Source organism: Larus michahellis, chromosome 30, assembly GCF_964199755.1.
Source record: "Larus michahellis chromosome 30, bLarMic1.1, whole genome shotgun sequence".
In the NCBI taxonomy this organism is placed as follows: Eukaryota; Metazoa; Chordata; class Aves; order Charadriiformes; family Laridae; genus Larus; species Larus michahellis.
Window position 1 is genome coordinate 900,920 of NC_133925.1, and position 19,948 is coordinate 920,867.

A 19,948-nucleotide genomic window follows, 5' to 3' on the forward strand; every position below is an offset into this window, starting at 1 on the left:
TGCTCCCAGTAACACCCCAGTGCTCCCAGTAACCCACACCAGTGCTCCCAGTAACCTCCCAGTGCTCCCAGTAACACACCCCAGTGCTCCCAGTAACACCCCAGCGCTCCCAGTGCCCCCCAGTCCCCCTCCCAGTGCTCCCAGTAACGCCCCAGTGCTCCCAGTCCCCCTCCCAGTGCTCCCAGTGACCTCCCAGTGCTCCCATTCTCCCTCCCAGTCCCCTCCCAGTGCTCCCAGTGCTCCCAGTTCCCCTCCCAGTGCCCCCAATCCCCCTCCCAGTGCTCCCAGTAACCTCCCAGTGCTCCCATTCTCCCTCCCAGTCCCCTCCCAGTGCTCCCAGTGCCCTCCCAGTGCTCCCAGTCCCCCTCCCAGTGCTCCCAGTGCCCTCCCAGTGCCCTCCCAGTGCCCCCAGTTCCCCTCCCAGTGCTCCCAGTCCCCCTCCCAGTGTCCCCAATCCCCCTCCCAGTGCTCCCAGTGCCCTCCCAGTGCTCCCAGTCCCCCTCCCAGTCCTCCCGGTGCCCTCCCAGTGCCCCCAGTCCCCCTCCCAGTCCCCTCCCAGCGCTCCCAGCGCCCTCCCAGTGCCCTCCCGGCGCTGCCAGCGCCCCCCCGGTCACCCCCCGGTGCTGCCGGCGGGGGGCGCCGCTCTCCTCCGTGCTCTGCGCGGCCTCCGGGGGGGGCTCCCGCCGCTGCGGGCGCCGGGGGCGGCCTCGGCGGGGGCGGCGTCGAACTGGAGGGAGCCGTGGAGGGGCCCCAGGCGGGGACTCTCCAGCGCCGCCACCAGCCGCCGCCGCCCGGCCCGCAGCGGCACCACGGCCTGCCGCAGCCGCACCGTCTGCCCCGCCCCCACCGACCTGTCGCGACAGGGGACACACACTCACACCCCCCCATTCACGACGGGGCACTCCCCCATCGCGATAGGGCGCCCCCCGGTCGCGATAGGGCACCCCCCGGTGCGACACGGCACCCCCCCATCGCGATAGGGCACCCCCCCCATTGTGATAGGGCACCCCCCCGTCGCGATAGGGCACCCCCTGGTGCGACACGGCACCCCCCCATCGCGATAGGGCACCCCCCCATTGTGATAGGGCACCCCCCCGTCGCGATAGGGCACCCCCTGGTGTGACACGGCACCCCCCCATCGTGATAGGGCACCCCCCCATCGCGATAGGGCGCCACCCGGGGCGACACGGCACCCCCCCATCGTGATAGGGCACCCCCCCATCGCGATAGGGCACCCCCCCATTGTGATAGGGCACCCCCAGTCGTGACATGGCACTGCCCCATCGCGATAGGGCGCCCCCCGGTCGCGATAGGGCACCCCCCCATCATGACAGGGCCCCCCCCCCCGGTGGCGACACAGCACCCCCCCATCGCGACAGGCACCCCCCCCCCGTCGTGACACGACACCCCCTCCCCCCCCCCCCCAAGGATTTTGGGTGCCAACCCTGGGATTTCGGGTGCCCTCCCCCGGGGGGTTGCGGGTCCCCCCCCTCGAACTCCCAGCTCCCCCCCTCCCCCCCCCGAGGTGGCCCGCGGGCTACTGACCCCAAGGAGAAGGGCTTGGGGCAGGAGAGACCGGCCCCCTCCATGCGCAGGGTGGCCCCGCTCAGGGCCTCGGGCAGCGGGTTCTGGAAGACCACCTGGACCGGCACCTCCTGGCCCACCACCGCCGGGGCCAGCAGCTGCGGGGGGACGGGAGTCACGGGGGGGGGAGGGGACAGGAGCCCAACCCCAGCCCGGAGAAGCCGGGTCGCCCCCCCGCCCGGCCCTGCCCAAGCCATGGAGGACCACGATCTCCTGGAGGAGGACCACGATCTCCTGGAGGAGGACCCAAGAGTCCTGGAGGACCGTGGTCTCCTGGAGGACCCAGGTCTCCTGAAGGACCATGATCTCCTGGAGGAGGACCATGATCTCCTGAGAAGGACCCAAGTGGCCTGGAGGACCGTGGTCTCCTGGAGGACCCAGGTCTCCTGAAGGACCATGATCTCCTGGAGGAGGACCATGATCTCCTGGAGGAGGACCATGATCTCCTGAGAAGGACCCAAGTGGCCTGGAGGACCACAGTCTCCTGGAGGAGGACCCAAGCGTCCTGAGGAGGACCCAGGTCTCCTGGAGAAGGACCCACGTGTCCTGGAAGACCCAGGTCTCCTGGAGGACCCAGGTCTCCTGGAGGAGGACCACGATCTCCTGGAGGAGAACCATGATCTCCTGAGAAGGACCCAAGTGGCCTGGAGGACCCAGGTCTCCTGGAGGACCCAGGTCTCCTGGAGGAGGACCATGATCTCCTGAGAAGGACCCAGGTCTCCTGAGAAGGACCCACGTGTCCTGGAGGACCATGGTCTCATGGAGGACCGTGGTCTCCTGGAGGAGAACCCAAGTGTCCTGGAGGACCGTGGTCTCCTGGAGGAGGACCCAGGTCTCCTGGAGGACTGTGGTCTCCTGAGAAGGACCCAAGTGTCCTGGAGGACCACGGTCTCCTGGAGGAGGCCCCAGGTGTCCCAGAGGACCCAGGTCTCCTGGAGGACCATGGTCTCCTGGAGGACCATGATCTGCTGGACGAGGACCATGATCTCCTGAGAAGGACCCATGTGTCCTGGAGGACCGTGGTCTCCTGGAGGACCATGATGTCCTGAGAAGGACCCACATGTCCTGGAGGACCATGGTCTCATGGAGGACCCAGGTCTCCTGAAGGAGGACCATGATCTCCTGAGAAGGACCCAAGTGTCCTGGAGGCCCATGGTCTCCTGGAGGAGGACCCAGGTCTCCTGGAGGACCGTGGTCTCCTGAGAAGGACCCAAGTGTCCTGCAAGACCCAGGTCTCCTGAAGGAGGACCCAAGTGTCCTGGAGGACCCAGGTCTCCTGGAGGAGGACCATGATCTCCTGAGAAGGACCCACGTGTCCTGGAGGCCCGTGGTCTCCTGGAGGAGAACCCAAGTGTCCCAGAGGACCCAGGTCTCGTGGAGGACCATGGTCTCCTGGAGGACCCAGGTCTCCTGAAGGAGGACCCAAGTGTCCTGAGGAGGACCCAGGTCTCCTGGAGAAGGACCCACGTGTCCCAGAGGACCCAGGTCTCCTGGAGGAGGACCCACGTGTCCCAGAGGACCCAGGTCTCCTGGAGGAGGACCACGATCTCCTGAGAAGGACCCACGTGTCCTGGAGGACCATGGTCTCATGGAGGACCCAGGTCTCCTGAGAAGGACCATGATCTCCTGAGAAGGACCCAAGTGGCCTGGAGGAGGACCATGGTCTCCTGGAGGAGGACCATGATCTGCTGAGAAGGACCCAAGTGGCCTGGAGGACCACGGTCTCCTGGAGGAGGACCCAAGTGTCCTGAGAAGGACCCACGTGTCCTGGAGAAGGACCCACATGTCCTGGAAGACCCAGGTCTCATGGAGGACCCAGGTCTCCTGGAGGAGGACCATGATCTCCTGAGAAGGACCCAAGTATCCTGGAGGACCCAGGTCTCCTGAGAAGGAGCCACGTGTCCTAGAGGAGGACCCATGTGTCCTGGAGGACCATGGTCTCCTGGAGGAGAACCATGATCTCCTGGAGAAGGCCCCAGGTTGCCCGGAGAAGGCCCCAGGTTGCCCGGAGAAGGCCCCAGGTCTCCTGAAGGCCCGTGATCTCCTGGAGAAGGCCCCAGGTCTCCTGAAGGCCCATGATCTCCTGGAGAAGGCCCCAGGTGGCCCAGAGAAGACCCCAGGTTGCCCGGAGAAGACCCCAGGTTGCCCGGAGAAGGCCCCAGGTTGCCCGGAGGAGGCCCCAGGTCTCCTGAAGGCCCGTGATCTCCTGGAGAAGGCCCCAGGTGACCCAGAGAAGACCCCAGGTTGCCCGGAGAAGACCCCAGGTTGCCCGGGGTCGCCCCTCACCGTCAGGGTGAGCTCGGGGGTGTGGAGCCGGACCCTCAGCTCTTTGGCCACCACTTGCCCCGTCTCTTCCACCACCCCGGCCGCCGTCAGCTTCAGGGCGTCCTGTTCCCCGACGTGGGGCCCGTACTCCTCGTAGGCCACCGTCATCGTCACCGTCTCCTCTGGGGGGGGGGGGGGGAGGGGGTGTCACCGTGGGGGTCGGGGGTCGCCGTGGGGTGGGGTTGGGGGTCGCGGAGGGGGGGGGTCTCACCTTGCCCCGGCGGGAGGACGCGTCGATGCTGTTCCTGCCGGAAGGGGGCGCCGGCCACCCCCGTGTACCGGACGGCCCCCAGGGCCAGGCGGAGGCGGAGGGTGCGAGGTTCCGCCCCCCCGTTCCCCACCGTCGCCCGTAATTCCAGCTCCGCCCCCGCCACCGCCGGCCCCGCCCCCACCCGCACCGTCACCTCCCCCGCTGAGGGCGACCCCCCCCCGGCGCGGGGGCGGGAACCGTGGGAGGTGGCGGTGGAGACGGCCCGGCGTTCCTCCTCCGAGCCTGCCGAAGGGGGGGTCAAAGGTCAAGGGGTGAGGGGGCGGGGGGGTCAAAGGTCAAGGGGCGAGGGGGCGGGGGTCATGGGGGGGGTCAAAGGTCTTGGGTTTGGGGGGGGTCGATGGCCATGGGTTGGGTCAACGGTCAAGGGCTGACGGGTTGTAGGCCTCGGGAGGCCCGAGGGCGGGGGTTACGGGGTCGGGGGTCAAAGGTCAGAGGTCAGGGGTCAAGGGTCAGGGGTGGGGGTCAAGGGTCGGGGTCATGGGGTCAAAGGTCATGAGTTGGGGGGGCGCGGGGTGTCAACGGCCATGGGTTGGGTCAAGGGCTGACGGGTTGTAGGCCTCAGGAGGCCCAAGGGTGGGGGTTACGGGGTCGGGGGTCAAAGGTCAAGGGTCAGTGGGTCAAGGGTCAGGGGTGGGGGTCAAGGGTCGGGGTCATGGGGTCAAAGGTCATGAGTTGGGGGGGGCGGGGGGGTGTCGATGGCCATGGGTTGGGTCAACGGGTCAACGGCTGACGGGTTGTAGGCCTCGGGAGGCCCGAGGGCAGGGGGGTTCCGGGGTCGGGGGTCAAAGGTGAAAGGTCGGGGGGGCGTGGCCTCGCTCTGACCCTCGGGGTGCTTGTATTGGTGGGTGATGTCGAGGCGGGCGCCGGAGCCCGCCCCCAGGGTGCTGATGCGCCGCCCGATGGCCCCTTCCTCCACGTGCACCACGGCGAAGGCGCCGCCCGCCTGCCGCTGCCAGTACACCTTGTCGCTGTTCACCTGCGTCGGGCGGCTGACGTCACCCCCCACGGCCACGCCCTGGCCACGCCCGCCCCGGCCACACCCACCCCGGCCACGCCCGCCCCGCCGGCCCCCACCTCGGCGAAGACGAAGGGGGTGTCGTACTTGAGGAAGACCTCGCCGTTCTTCACCGCCGTCACCGAGCACGGCCCGCAGCAGAACAGGCCTGGGGGGGGGGGAGGAGGGGGACGGGTCACCAGTACGGACCAGTACAAACCAGTATAGACCAGTACCAACCAGTATAGACCAGTAGGAACCAGTATAGTCCAGTATAGACCGGTACGGGGTTGGTAACGGGCTACTGGGAGACGCCGAGCCCCTTTGGCGGCTCGTCCCTCCCCCACCAACCACCCGCCCCCAGGGACCCCCTCCCAGTATAAACCAGTATAGACCAGTAGGAACCAGTACAGACCAGTACAGACCAGTATAGACCAGTACGGGGTCGGTAACGGGCTACTGGGAGACATTGAGCCCCTTTGGCGGCTCGCCCTCCCCCACCAACCGCCTGCCCCCAGGGACGCCCTCCCAGTATAAACTAGTATAGACCAGTAGGAACCAGTACGGACCAGTATGGACCAGTACGGACCAGTATAGACCAGTACGGGGTCGATAACGGGCTACTGGGAGACGTTGAGCCCCTTTGGCGGCTCTTCCCCCCCCTTCAAAGGCCACCAACTGCCCCCAGGGACCCCCCCCCCCCTCCCAGCGCCCCCCCCAGTATAAACCAGTATAGACCAGTAGAAACCAGTTACCGCTGCTGGTCTCCTGCGGGGTGGCGTCGACGACCTGCCAGCCGTCGTAGCCCTCGGGGAGGTCAGGGCGCTTCATCCAGCAGTCGTTCCACACGTGGAAGTTCCTGCGGCAGCCCAGTATAAACCAGTATAGACCAGTATAGACCAGTACGCGGCAGAATGGCCGCGGACGGGCCCCCCTTTTCCCCCGCTTTTCACCCAAACCGCCTCCCGCCGCCTCTTGCCCGGTCCCCCCCCGCCCGGTCCCCACCCCGCCCCGGTGCAAACCAGTCCAAACCAGTCCAAACCAGTATAAACCAGTATAAACCAGTACCAGACGGAGTCGGTGTTGAGGCGCTCCAGGGGCCGCATGTTCTCGTCGAAGTAGATGTCGGTGGTGAGGGAGACGTCGGTGTCGTGGGCCGAGTTGTAGTTGGTGACGGTGCGGGTGGGGAGGCCCAGGCACCGCAGCACTGGGCGGGACACCAGTATAAACCAGTATAAACCAGTACAAACCGGTGCCGCCCCAGTGCCGTCCCAGTACAAACCCCACCACTTCACCCCCCATTTCCCAGTTTTCCCGTGACTCCACCCGCGTTTTCCCGCTGCCGGCACCCCCCGCCGCCCTCCCCGGCCCCCTCCGAGCCCACCCCAGTATAAACCAGTACAAACCAGTGCCGTCCCAGTACAAACCAGTGCCGTCCCAGTACAAACCACTACAAAACCCACCACCTTACCCATAATTTCCCAGTTTTTCTGTGACTCCACCCGCGTTTTCCCACTGCCGGGACCCCCCGCCGCCCTCCCCAGCCCCCTCCGAGCCCACCCCAGTATAAACCAGTACAAACCAGTGCTGTCCCAGTACAAACCAGTGCTGTCCCAGTACAAACCAGTACAAAACCCACCACCTTACCCATAATTTCCCAGTTTTTCTGTGACTCCACCCGCGTTTTCCCGCTGCTGGGACCCCCCGCCGCCCTCCCCGGCCCCCTCCGAGCCCACCCCAGTATAAACCAGTACAAACTAGTGCCGTCCCAGTACAAACCAGTGCCGTCCCAGTACAAACCAGTGCCGTCCCAGTACAAACCTCACCACCTTACCCCCAATTTCCCAGTTTTCCCGTGACTCCACCTCTGTTTTCCCGCTGCCGGGACCCCCCGCCGCCCTCCCCGGCCCCCTCCGAGCCCACCCCAGTATAAACCAGTACAAACCAGTGCCGTCCCAGTACAAACCAGTGCCGTCCCAGTACAAACCACTACAAAACCCACCACCTTACACCTAATTTCCCAGTTTTTCTGTGACTCCACCCGCGTTTTCCTGCTGCTGGGACCCCCCGCCGCCCTCCCCGGCCCCCTCCGAGCCCACCCCAGTATAAACCAGTACAAACCAGTGCCGTCCCAGTACAAACCAGTGCCGTCCCAGTACAAACTTCACCACCTTACCCCCAATTTCCCAGTTTTCCCGTGACTCCACCCGCGTTTTCCCGCTGCCGGGACCCCCCGCTGCCCTCCCCGGCCCCCTCCAAGCCCCCCCCCAGTACAAACCAGTATAAACCAGTACCCGTGGTCATGACGCCGGCGAAGACCCAGCACTGGCCGTAGCGCACGGGGCCGGTGCGGTGGAAGGCCCGCAGGATGGCCACCGAGCCGGCCCAGGCCGAGGGGTTGGTGCCTTGCCCGTAGTCCCCCGTCCAGTTGCCCACCAGTACCCCGTTGTCGTCCAGCGAGTTCACCTGCCGGCGACGCCCGCCTTACTGGGAGCCCCAGCGCCCCAGACTGGGAGCCCCCCGGGCCCAGACTGGGAGCCCCCCCCCCGGGCCCCCGCACTGGGGACCCCCCAAAAACGGCACCGGGAGGCCCAAAAACGGCACCGGGAGGCCCGAATCCTTACTGGGAGGCCCAAAGTCCTAACTGGGAGGCTCAAATCCTTACTGGGAGGCCCAAATCCTTACTGGGAGGCCCCAAAGGTGGCACTGGGGACCCAAAAATGGCACTGGGAGCCACCAAATCCTTACTGGGAGGCCCAAAGTCCTAACTGGGAGGCTCAAATCCTTACTGGGAGGCCCAAATCCTTACTGGGAGGCCCAAAAACGGCACCGGGAGGCCCAAAATCCTTACTGGGAGGCCCCAAAGGTGGCACTGGGGACCCCAAAATGGCACCAGGAGCCCCAAAGTCCTTACTGGGAGGGCCAAATACTTACTGGGAGGCCCAAATCCGTACTGGGAGGCCCAAAATCCTTACTGGGAGTCCCAAATCCTTACTGGGAGGCCCAAAATCCTTACTGGGAGGCCCAAAATCCTTACTGGGAGGCCCAAAATCCTTACTGGGAGGCCCAAAACGTGGCACTGGGGACCCAAAAATGGCACCGGGAGCCCCAAAATCCTTACTGGGAGGCCCAAAGTCCTTACTGGGAGGCTCAAATCCTTACTGGGAGGCCCAGAATCCTTACTGGGAGGCCCCAAAGGTGGCACTGGGGACCCAAAAATGGCACCGGGAGCCACCAAATCCTTACTGGGAGGCCCAAAGTCCTTACTGGGAGGTTCAAATCCTTACTGGGAGGCCCAAAATCCTTACTGGGAGGCCCAAAAACGGCACCGGGAGGCCCAAAAACGGCACCGGGAGGCCCAAATCCTTACTGGGAGCCCAGAATCCTTACTGGGAGGTCCAAAATCCTTACTGGGAGCCCAGAATCCTTACTGGGAGCCCCAAAAATCCTTACTGGGAGTCCAGAATCCTTACTGGGAGGCCCAAATCCTTACTGGGAGGCCCCAAAACGGCACCGGGAGGCCCAAAAATGGCACCGGGAGCCACCAAATCCTTACTGGGAGGCCCAAAGTCCTTACTGGGAGGCCCAGAATCCTTACTGGGAGGCCCAAAATCCTTACTGGGAGGCCCAAAATCCTTACTGGGAGCCCCCAAAGGTGGCACTGGGGACCCAAGAATGGCACCGGGAGCCCCAAAAATCCTTACTGGGAGTCCCGAATACTTACTGGGAGGCCCAAAATCCTTACTGGGAGGCCCAAAAACAGCACCGGGAGGCCCAAATCCTTACTGGGACTCCCGAATCCTTACTGGGAGGCCCAAAATCCTTACTAGGAGGCCCAAAAACGGCACTGGGGACCCAAAAGTGGCACCGAGAGCCACCAAATCCTTACTGGGAGGCCCAAATCCTCACTGGGAGGCCCCAAAGGTGGCACTGGGGACCCAAAAATGGCACTGGGAGCCCCAAAAATCCGTACTGGGAGTCCAGAATCCTTACTGGGAGGCCCAAATCCTCACTGGGAGGCCCGAATCCTTACTGGGAGCCCCCAAAGGTGGCACTGGGGACCCAAAAATGGCACTGGGAGCCCCAAAAATCCTTACTGGGAGTCCAGAATCCTTACTGGGAGGCCCAAATCCTCACTGGGAGGCCCAAAATCCTTACTGGGAGGCCCCAAAGGTGGCACTGGGGACCCAAAAATGGCACCGGGAGCCCCAAAATCCTTACTGGGAACCCCAGAAACCCTACTGGGAGCCCCCCAAAATGTCACTGGGGAGCCCAAAAAACGTACTGGGAACCCAAAAATGGCACTGGGAGCCCCAAAATCCTTACTGGGGAGCCCCCAAGACGCCACTGGGGACCCCAAAAATGGCACTGGGGACCCCAAAATCCTTACTGGGGAGCCCAAAAAACGTACTGGGACCCCCAAAATATCACTGGGGACCCCCAAAATCCTTACTGGGAGCCCGGAATCCTTACTGGGAGGCCCAAAATCCTTACTGGGGACCCCCAGAAAACCCCCGAACCCCCCCCCAACCCCCGCCCCATGACTCGCCCCCCTCCCCCCACCCCAGTCCCCCCGCCCCGGCGGACGCACCATGGCGGAGACGACGCGGGACACCATGACGGGGTCCCCCCGGGCGCTGTGGGGCATCCCCCGGCGGTCCAGGATGTACAGACAGGCCTCCAGCACCCCCGCGTCGAACTGGGGGGGGCAGGACGGGGGCCCCCACGTCAGGGGAGCCCCAAATCCCCCCCCAAAATCCACCCCCAAACCCCCAAAAATGCCCCCGAAGCCAAAAAAGCGGTTTCGAGGACCCCCAAAAAGCCAAAAAGCGGTTTCGAGGACCCCCAAAAAAGCCTGAAAGCGGTTTCGAGGGCCCCCAAAAAGCCAAAAAGCGGCTTCGAGGACCCCCAAAAAAGCCTGAAAGTGGCTTCAAGGCCCCCCCGAAAAGCGGTTTCAAGGTCCCTCCAAAAAGCCAAAAAGCGGTTTCAAGGCCCCACAAAAAGAAGCCAAAAAGCGGCTTCGAGGACCCCCCAAAAAAGCCTGAAAGCGGTTTTGAGGCCCCACAAAAAGCCAAAAAGCGGCTTCGAAGACCCCCAAAAAAGCCTGAAAGCGACTTCAAGGACCCACAAAAAGCGGTTTCGAGGCCCCACAAAAAAAAGCCAAAAAGCGGCTTCGAGGACCCCCAAAAAGCCAAAAAGTGGTTTCGAAGCCCCACAAAAAGCCAAAAAGCGGCTTCGAGGACCCCCAAAAAAGCCTGAAAGCGGTTTCGAGGCCCCTCCAAAAAAGCCAAAAAGTGGTTTCAAGCCCCCCCCCCAAAAAAAAGCGGTTTCAAGGCCCCTCCAAGCCCCCCCCCGCCCCCCAAAAAAGCGGTTTCAAGGCCCACCCCAAAGACAAAACGCGGTTTCCCCGGGAGCCGCGAAACAGCCGAATTTCACCCCAAGGAGCCCCCCCCAAAAACCGCCCAACTTCACCCCGGGGAGCCTCGAAACTGCCATTTTTTGGGGGTTTTTTTTTCCCTCCCCCCGCCCCGGGGAGCCCCGAAACCGCCGGGTTTGGGGGTACCTGCCCGTAGTTCCAGGAGCGCTCGGCGATCTGGTCCTCGGTGCCGTAGAAGATGCGCCCCGTCTCGTTAAGGACGTACTCGTTAAGGTCGCTCGTTTTCTCCATGTAGACGTGGTCATCTGCGGGGGGGGGGGGGGGGGCACCCCGAAATCGAGGGGGGTGTCCCCAAACCCAATCCCCGCCCCCAAATTGAGGGCGGGGAGCCCCGAAACCGCGAAATTTCGCCCCGGGGAGCCCCGGAAAGCCCGAATTTCACCCCGGGGAGCCTTGAAACGGCCAAATTTCTCCCCCGGGGAACCCCGAAACCGCCACGTTTTGCCCCGGGGAGCCCCGAAACCGCCGGATTTCGCCCCGGGGAGCCCCGAAACCGCCGGATTTCGCCCCGGGGAGCCCCAAACCCACCCAATTTCGCCCCCGGGGAGCCCTGAAACTGCCGAATTTGGCTTAGGGGAGCCCCGAAACCGCCACATTTTACCTAAGGGAGTCCCGAAACCGCCCAATTTCACCCCAGGGAGCCCCGAAACCGCCCAATTTCACCCCGGGGAGCCACGAAACTGCCAAATCCCCCCTAGGGGAGCCCCGAAACTGCCAATGTTATTCCCGGGAGAGCCCCGAAACCGCCCAATTTTACCAAAGGGAGCCCGGAAACCGCCGAATTTCACCCCGGGGAGCCCCGAAACTACCGAATCTCACCCCGGGGAGCCCCGAAACTGCCAAATCTCACCCCGGGGAGCCCCGAAACTGCCAAACCTGACATAAGGGGTCCTGAAACTGCCAATGTTATTCCCAGGGGAGCCCCGAAACCGCCCAATTTTACCAAAGGGAGCCCGGAAACCGCCGAATTTCACCCCGGGGAGCCCCGAAACTGCCGAATCTCACCCCGGGGAGCCCCGAAACCGCCGAATCTCGTCCTGGGGGAGCCCCGAAACCGCCCGAATTGGGGGGGGGGAGGGGGGGGGGGACGACGACGACTCACCGGGGCACCAGGGGTTGAAGAGGAGGAAGAAGTCGTTGGCGTCGTCGAAGGGGGGGGCGTAGTCCCCCGCCCCCGTGCGGGTCTTGACGCTCAGGCAGTAGCGGCCAATGGGGGCGTCGGGCGGGGCCGCCACCCGGAGGCTGAGGGCGGGGCCGGCGGGAGGCTCCGCCCCTTCCCCCTCCTCCACCTCCGCCGTCCAGCCGGTGGCCGAGGTCTCGCCCAACGGGATGAGGACGTGGGTGCCCTTGGCCACCTGCGGGTTGGGGCCTGGGCGGGGGGAGGGGTGTGACGTCATCGCCGGGGGGAGGGGGGGGTGGTGACATCATCGCCTGGGCGGGGCTGACATCATCGTGCCCCCCCCCCCCCTCCGCTTCCAGCCCCCCAGGCCCCAATTACCCCCCCAATGAACCCCCCCGCCCCGCCCCTAATTCCCCCTCCCCCGGCCCTAATTAACCCCCGCCCCTTAATTAACCCCCCCCCAAGCCTTAATTAACCCCCCCCCCCCCCCCCCACCGAGGGTGAGCTCCACGCAGAGGGCGTCGTCGTCGGGGTCGAAGGGCCGGGGCAGGAGGACGCGGAGGCCGAAGGGCTGCCCCCTCCTCAGCACCGGCCGGGGGGCCTGGAAGTCGGCGGTGTGGTGGGCTACCCGATCGGCCGGGGAGGCCACCACCAGCCCCCGGGGAGCCAACAGGCCTGCGGGGGGGGCGAGGGGGGGGGCGGGACGGTGAAAACCCCGCGCGAATCGGACCCCCCGAAGCCCCAAAAACCAATAAAAAAAGGATGGGGGGGGGGGGCCTCGAAACCGTCATTTCTGCCTGCAAACGGCCCCAAAACGGCGCTTTCCCGCCCAAAATGGGGAGTAGGGGAGAGAAGGGAGGGGGCAAACGGTGAGGACACCCCCCCCCCCCCCGCAATCTGCCTGTGGGGGGAGCCCCGAAACCGCCCTTTTTTCTCCTGGGGAGCCCCGAAACTGCCCTTTTTCCCCCTTTTTCGTCTCGAGGAGCCCCGAAACCGCCCTTTTTCCGAACGGGGAGCCCCGAAACCGCCCTTTTTCCTAATGGGGAGCCCCAAAACCGCCCTTTTTCCGAACAGGGAGCCCCGAAACCGCCCTTTTTCCTAATGGGGAGCCCCGAAACTGCCCTTTTTCATCTCGAGGAGCCCCGAAACCGCCCTTTTTCCTAATGGGGAGCCCCGAAACCGCCCTTTTTCCGAACGGGGAGCCCCGAAACCGCCCTTTTTCCTAATGGGGAGCCCCAAAACCGCCCTTTTTCCGAACAGGGAGCCCCGAAACCGCCCTTTTTCCTAATGGGGAGCCCCGAAACTGCCCTTTTTCATCTCGAGGAGCCCCGAAACCGCCCTTTTTCCTAATGGGGAGCCCCGAAACCGCCCTTTTTCCGAACGGGGAGCCCCGAAACCGCCCTTTTTCCGAACGGGGAGCCCCGAAACCGCCCTTTTTCCTAATGGGGAGCCCCGAAACCGCCCTTTTTCCGAACGGGGAGCCCCGAAACCGCCCTTTTTCCGAACAGGGAGCCCCGAAACCGCCCTTTTTCCTAATGGGGAGCCCCGAAACTGCCCTTTTTCATCTGGAGGAGCCCCGAAACCGCCTTTTTTCCTAACAGGGAGCCCCGAAACCGCCCTTTTTCCTCTCGAGGAGCCCCGAAACCGCCCTTTTTCCTAACAGGGAGCCCCGAAACCGCCCTTTTTCCTCCCGGGGAGCCCCGAAACTGCCCTTTTTCCTAATGGGGAGCCCCGAAACCGCCCTTTTTCCGAACGGGGATCCCTGAAACCACCCTTTTTCGTCTCAAGGAGCCCCGAAACCGCCCTTTTTCCTAACGGGGAGCCCCGAAACCGCCCTTTTTCCTAACGGGGAGCCCTGAAACTGCCCTTTTTCATCTGGAGGAGCCCCGAAACCGCCTTTTTTCCTAATGGGGAGCCCCAAAACCACCCTTTTTCCTCCTGGGGATCCCTGAAACCGCCCTTTTTCCTCCCGGGGAGCCCCGAAACCGCCGCCGCTCCCCTCCCCTCCCCCCGCCCCATCACTCACCGGGCCGCAGGGGCTGGGGGGGCCGTCGGCCCGGCACCTCCCCGGGGGGGGGCTCCCAGTCCTCGTTGCCGCGGCGACAGCAGCCGCAGCAGCCGCAGCAGCCGCCCAGGCGGCGCCAGAAGCCCCGGCGGGGGCGGGGGGCGGCGGTTTCGGGGTCCCCCCCCCGCGCCCGGAAGCTGGCGGCCGCCCAGCGGCCCGGGTCCAGGCGGGGGTCGGCGTCCGGCATCGCCTGCGGGGCACCGGCGAGACCAGTTGGCACCAGTACGGCCCAGTAGGAAGCCACCAGAGACCAGTAAGGTCTTCCGGAGCGGCCCATTGGTGCCTCCAGACCCTTCCCAGTATGACCAGTACGGACCAGTACAGTCCACTAAAGACCAGTACGGCCCCGTAAAGACTAGTATGGACCAGTACGGCCCACTAAAGACCAGTATGGACCCATAAAGACCAGTACAGCCCAGTAAAAGAGCAGAACCCAAGAGGAACCGCCAGGAACTGGCAACACCTTCCAGAACGGCCCTTCCCAGTAAGACCAGTATGGCCCAGTATGGTTCATTCAAGACCAGTACGGACCAGTACGGCCCACTAAAGACCAGTACGGCCCCGTAAAGACCAGCGCAGACCAGTAAAAGACAGCGGAAACCAGTAGGAACCACCACCAACTGGTCGTACCTTCCAGAACGGCCCGTTAATGCCTCCAGACCCTTCCCAGTTAAGACCAGTATGGCCCAGTACAGTTCACAGCAGACCAGTACGGGCCCGTAAAGACCAGTACGGCCCAGTACAGTTCACTGAAGACCAGTAGGGACCCATAACGACCAGTATGGACCAGTAGAAGGCAGCAGGAACCAGGAGGTGCCACCACGGACTGGCAACACCTTCTAGAATGGCCCATTGATGCCTCCAGACCCTTCCCAGTAAGACCAGTAAGACCAGTATGGACCATTACAGCCCATGAAAGGCCAGCACGGGCTCGCAAAGACCAGTATGGACCAGTAAAAGAGACAGGAAACCAGTAGGAGCCACCACGAAGTGATAAGAGCTTCCGGAGCGACCCGCTAATGCCTCCAAACCCTTCCCAGTACGACCAGTAAGACCAGTATGGACCAGTATGGACCAGTAGAGCTCATTAAAGGCCAGCACGGGCTCGCGAAGACCAGTATGGACCAGTAGAAGACACCAGAAACCAGTAGGGACCAGTAAGACCTTCCAGAACGGGCCACTAAAGCCTCTAGGCCCTTCCCAGTACAGCCCAGGTCCCCCAGTCCCTCCCAGTATGGCCCAGTAACCCCCTCCCAGCCTCCCAGTAGGGCCCAGTTAAACCACGCCAGGCCCCCAGTATGGCCCAGTAACCCCCCCGTCCTCCCCAGTACAGCCCAGTAACCTGTCCCAGGCTCCCAGTATGGCCCGGTTAACCCCTTCCAGCCTCCCAGTATGCCCCAGTAACCCCCCCGTCCTTCCCAGTACAGCCCAGTGACCCCTTCCAGCCTCCCAGTATGCCCCAGTAACCCCCAAATCCTTCCCAGTACAGCCCAGTAACCTGTCCCAGGCTCCCAGTATGGCCCGGTTAACCCCTTCCAGCCTCCCAGTATGCCCCAGTAACCCCCCCGTCCTTCCCAGTACAGCCCAGTGACCCCTTCCAGCCTCCCAGTATGCCCCAGTAACCCCCAAATCCTTCCCAGTACAGCCCAGTAACCTGTCCCAGGCTCCCAGTATATCCCGGTTAACCCCTTCCAGCCTCCCAGTATGCCCCAGTAACCCCCCCGTCCTTCCCAGTAGAGCCCAGTGACCCTCCCAGCCTCCCAGTACGCCCCAGTAACCCCCAAATCCTTCCCAGTACAGCCCAGTAACCCGTCCCGGGCTCCCAGTATGCCCCAGTAACCGCCAAATCCTTCCCAGTACAGCCCAGTGACCCTCCCAGCCTCCCAGTATGCCCCAGTAACCCCCCCGTCCTTCCCAGTACAGCCCAGTGACCCCTTCCAGCCTCCCAGTATGGCCCAGTAACCCCCAAATCCTTCCCAGTAAAGCCCAGTGACCCCCTCCCAGCCTCCCAGTACGCCCCAGTAACCCCCCCGTCCTTCCCAGTAGAGCCCAATAACCTGTCCCAGGCTCCCAGTATGGCCCAGTAACCCCCAAATCCTTCCCAGTACAGCCCAGTAACCCGTCTCAGGCTCCCAGTACGCCCCAGTAACCCCCCCGTCCTTCCCAGTACAGCCCAGTGACCCCCTCCAGGCTTCCCAGTATGGCCCAGTAACCCCCAAATCCTTCCCAGTACAGCCCAGTAACCTGTCCCAGGCTCCCAGTACGCCCCAGTAACGCCCCCGTCCTTCCCAGTACAGCCCAGTGACCCCTTCCAGCCTCCCAGTATGCCCCAGTAACCCCCCCGTCCTTCCCAGTAGAGCCCAGTGACCCCTCCCAGCCTCCCAGTATGCCCCAGTAACCCCCAAATCCTTCCCAGTAAAGCCCAGTGACCCCCTCCCAGCCTCCCAGTACGCCCCAGTAACCCCCCCGTCCTTCCCAGTAGAGCCCAGTGACCCCTCCCAGCCTCCCAGTATGGCCCAGTAACCCCCAAATCCTTCCCAGTACAGCCCAGTGACCCGTCCCAGGCTCCCAGTAGGGCCCAGTAACCCCCCCGTCCTTCCCAGTAGAGCCCAGTGACCCCTCCCAGCCTCCCAGTATGGCCCAGTAACCCCCAAATCCTTCCCAGTACAGCCCAGTGACCCGTCCCAGGCTCCCAGTAGGGCCCAGTAACCCCCCCGTCCTTCCCAGTACAGCCCAGTGACCCCTCCCAGCCTCCCAGTATGGCCCAGTAACCCCCAAATCCTTCCCAGTAAAGCCCAGTGACCCCCTCCCAGCCTCCCAGTACGCCCCAGTAACCCCCCCGTCCTTCCCAGTACAGCCCAGTAACCTGTCCCAGGCTCCCAGTATGGCCCAGTAACCCCCAAATCCTTCCCAGTACAGCCCAGTGACCCGTCCCAGGCTCCCAGTACGGCCCGGTTAACCCCTTCCAGCCTCTCCCAGTACGGCCCAGTTCCCTCCCAGTGCCCCGCCCGGCGCCGGAGGGACGCAGGCGTCTGGGCCTGCCCGAGCAGCTCCCCCCCCCCCGCCCCCCCCCGCCCCCCCCAGTCCCGTCCGGGAACGCTCCCAGTCCAACCAGTTCCCCCAGTTCGCCCAGTTCCCCCCCCCCCCAAACCGCTTCCCGTAGCCCCCCCCCCCCCCCAACAGCCCTCCCAGTAACCCCCCCCAGCGCTCCCAGTAAGCCCAGTTTACCCCTTCCCGGGGCTCTCGGTAACCACAGGTGCTCCCAGTTGGCCCCTCCCAGAGCTCCCAGTAACCCCAGTTACGCCCTCCCAGCACTTCCAGTAACTCCAGTGCTCCCAGTGACCCACCCCCCCACTCCCAGTGCTCCCAGTAACCCCCTCGGAGTCTTCCCAGTGAGCCCTTCCCAGTGCTCCCAGTAACACCCCCCCCCCGGCCCTGGCCTGTGTCCTCCCAGTAACCCTACTAACCCCTCCCAGTGCTCCCAGTTTGCCCAGTAACCCCCTCCCCGTGCTCCCAGTAGCTCCAGTTAACCCTTCCCAGCGCTCCCAGTACCCCCCCAGTCCTCCCAGTATCCCCCCCCGGCTCTTCAGTAACCCCGCTAACCCCTCCCAGTGCCCCCAGTTTGCCCAGTAACCCCCTCCCCTTGCTCCCAGTAGCTCCAGTTAACCCTTCCCAGCCATCCCAGTGCCCCCCCCCCGTACCTCCCAGTAGCTCCCAGTGCTCCCAGTGCCCCGCACTCCCTGGCGGGGGGTAGACCAAGGGAAAGGGGCGTGGCCCTGGGAGGAAGGGGCGGGGCCAAAGCAGACCACGCCCCCTTATTGCCCCACACTTGGGGGGCGGGGGGGAACCCTGGCGTCTGGGCGCTCCCTCGGCCCCTCCCGGGATCACTATGTGGCAGGGGGGGGCCTATGGGTTGGGCAATGGCTCACTATGTGGCGGGGGGGGCCTATGGGTGGGGCAATGGCTCACTATGTGGCGGGGGGGGCCTATGGGTGGGGCAATGGCTCACTATGTGGCAGGGGCGGGGTCCATTGAATGTCATAATGGCTCACTATGTGTCGGGGGGGGCCTATGGGGCAGGGCGATGGCTCACTATGTGGCAAGGGTGGGGTCCATTGAAGGTCATAATGGCTCACTATGTGGCAGGGGGACCCTATGGGGGGGGGGCAATGGCTCACTATGTGGCAGGGGTCCCTATGGGGGGGGGGCAATGGCTCACTATGTGGCAAGGGTGGGGTCCATTGAAGGTCATAATGGCTCACTATGTGGCAGGGGGACCCTGTGGGGTGTGGCAATGGCTCACTATGTGGCAGGGGGACCCTATGGGGCAGGGCAATGGCTCACTATGTGGCAGGGGTGGGACCCATAGAAGATCATAATGGCTCACTATGTGGCAAGGGTGGGGTCCATTGAAGGTCATAATGGCTCACTATGTGGCAGGGGGACCCTATGGGGGGGGCAATGGCTCACTATATGGCAGGGGTGGGACCCATAGAAGGTCATAATGGCTCACTATGTGGCAGGGGGACCCTATGGGGTGTGGCAATAGCTCACTATGTGGCAGGGGGACCCTATGGGGGGGGCAATGGCTCACTATATGGCAGGGGTCCCTATGGGGGGGGGGGCAATGGCTCACTATGTGGCAGGGGTGGGACCCACAGAAGGTCATAATGGCTCACTATGTGGCAGGGGGACCCTATGGGGTGTGGCAATAGCTCACTATGTGGCAGGGGGACCCTATGGGGGGGGGCAATGGCTCACTATATGGCAGGGGTCCCTATGGGGCAGGGCGATGGCTCACTATGTGGCAAGGGTGGGGTCCATTGAAGGTCAAAATGGCTCACTATGTGGCAGGGGGACCCTATGGGGTGTGGCAATAGCTCACTATGTGGCAGGGGGACCCTATGGCGGGGGGGCAATGGCTCACTATGTGGCAAGGGTGGGACCCATTGAATGTCATAATGGCTCACTATGTGGCAGGGGTCCCTATGGGGGGGGTAATGGCTCACTATGTGGCAGGGGGACCCTATGGGGGGGGTAATGGCTCAATATGTGGCAGGGGTCCCTATGGGGGGGGACAATGGCTCACTATGTGGCAGGGGGACCCTATGGCGGGGGGGCAATGGCTCACTATGTGGCAAGGGTGGGACCCATTGAATGTCATAATGGCTCACTATGTGGCAGGGGCACCCTATGGGGGGGGCAATGGCTCACTATGTGGCAAACTTGTCCTGTGGGGCGGGGCGCTGGCTCACTATTTGGCACGGGGCCGCTATGGGGCTGGGGGGGGGGGGGGGAGGTCAGCGCCGGGTGAACTATGGGGCAGGGCCGGCGGCTCACTATTTGGCAAGGGGGGGCCTTAGGGCACGGTGCCTGTCGTGCTCCCCCTGGGGGGCGGGGAGGGCTCACTATTTGGCAAGGGGCTGAGGAACGGGTCCTGCCGCTGCCCCGCCCCGCCCGGCCATGGGGCAACCGGGGTGTGGGGCCGGTGAAGCAACCGGGGAATTGAGGAACTGGGAGGGACTGGGGGGGGCACAGAGCTGTACTGGGAGGGACTGGGGGGGACTGGGAGGGACTGGGGGGGCACAGAGCTGTACTGGGAGGGACTGGGGGGGCACAGAGCTGTACTGGGAGGGACTGGGGGGGACTGGGGGGATACAGAGCTATACTGGGAGGGACTGGGGGGGCACAGAGCTGTACTGGGAGGGACTGGGGGGGCACAGATTTATACTGGGGGGGACTGGGAGGGACTGGGGGGGGCACAGAGCTATACTGGGAGGGACTGGGGGGGCACAGAGCCGTATTGGGAGGGACTGGGGGGGCACAGAGCCGTACTGGGAGGGACTGGGAGGGACTGGGGGGGCACAGAGCTGTACTGGGAGGGACTGGGGGGGCACAGAGCCGTACTGGGAGGGACTGGGGGGGACTGGGGGGGCACAGAGCCGTACTGGGAGGGACTGGGGGGGCACAGAGCCGTATTGGGAGGGACTGGGGGGGCACAGAGCCATACTGGGAGGGACTGGGAGGGACTGGGGGGGGCACAGAGTCATACTGGGAGGGACTGGGGGGGCACAGAGCTGTACTGGGGGGGACTGGGAGGGACTGGGGACCCCCCCCTCCCTCCCCAAGCCCCTCCCCCACTGCCAAGCCCC

General features: G+C 64.2%; 1 protein-coding gene across 1 annotated transcript; it reads right to left on the bottom strand.

Annotated features, from left to right (window-relative positions):
• Positions 1–610: 610 nt before the first annotated feature.
• On the bottom strand, positions 611–17,778 carry TGM1 (transglutaminase 1). Its single transcript, XM_074567891.1, has 15 exons — positions 17,498–17,778; positions 13,758–13,986; positions 12,227–12,406; positions 11,714–11,980; positions 10,738–10,856; positions 9,766–9,873; positions 7,469–7,640; positions 6,243–6,381; positions 5,930–6,033; positions 5,255–5,343; positions 5,003–5,156; positions 4,121–4,402; positions 3,871–4,031; positions 1,546–1,682; positions 611–851 (listed from the first exon to the last, which is right to left on the bottom strand). Exons 2-15 carry the CDS (start codon positions 13,981–13,983, stop codon positions 611–613), a joined length of 2,379 nt encoding a protein of 792 aa, XP_074423992.1. The 5' UTR covers positions 13,984–13,986; positions 17,498–17,778.
• Positions 17,779–19,948: the final 2,170 nt, after the last annotated feature.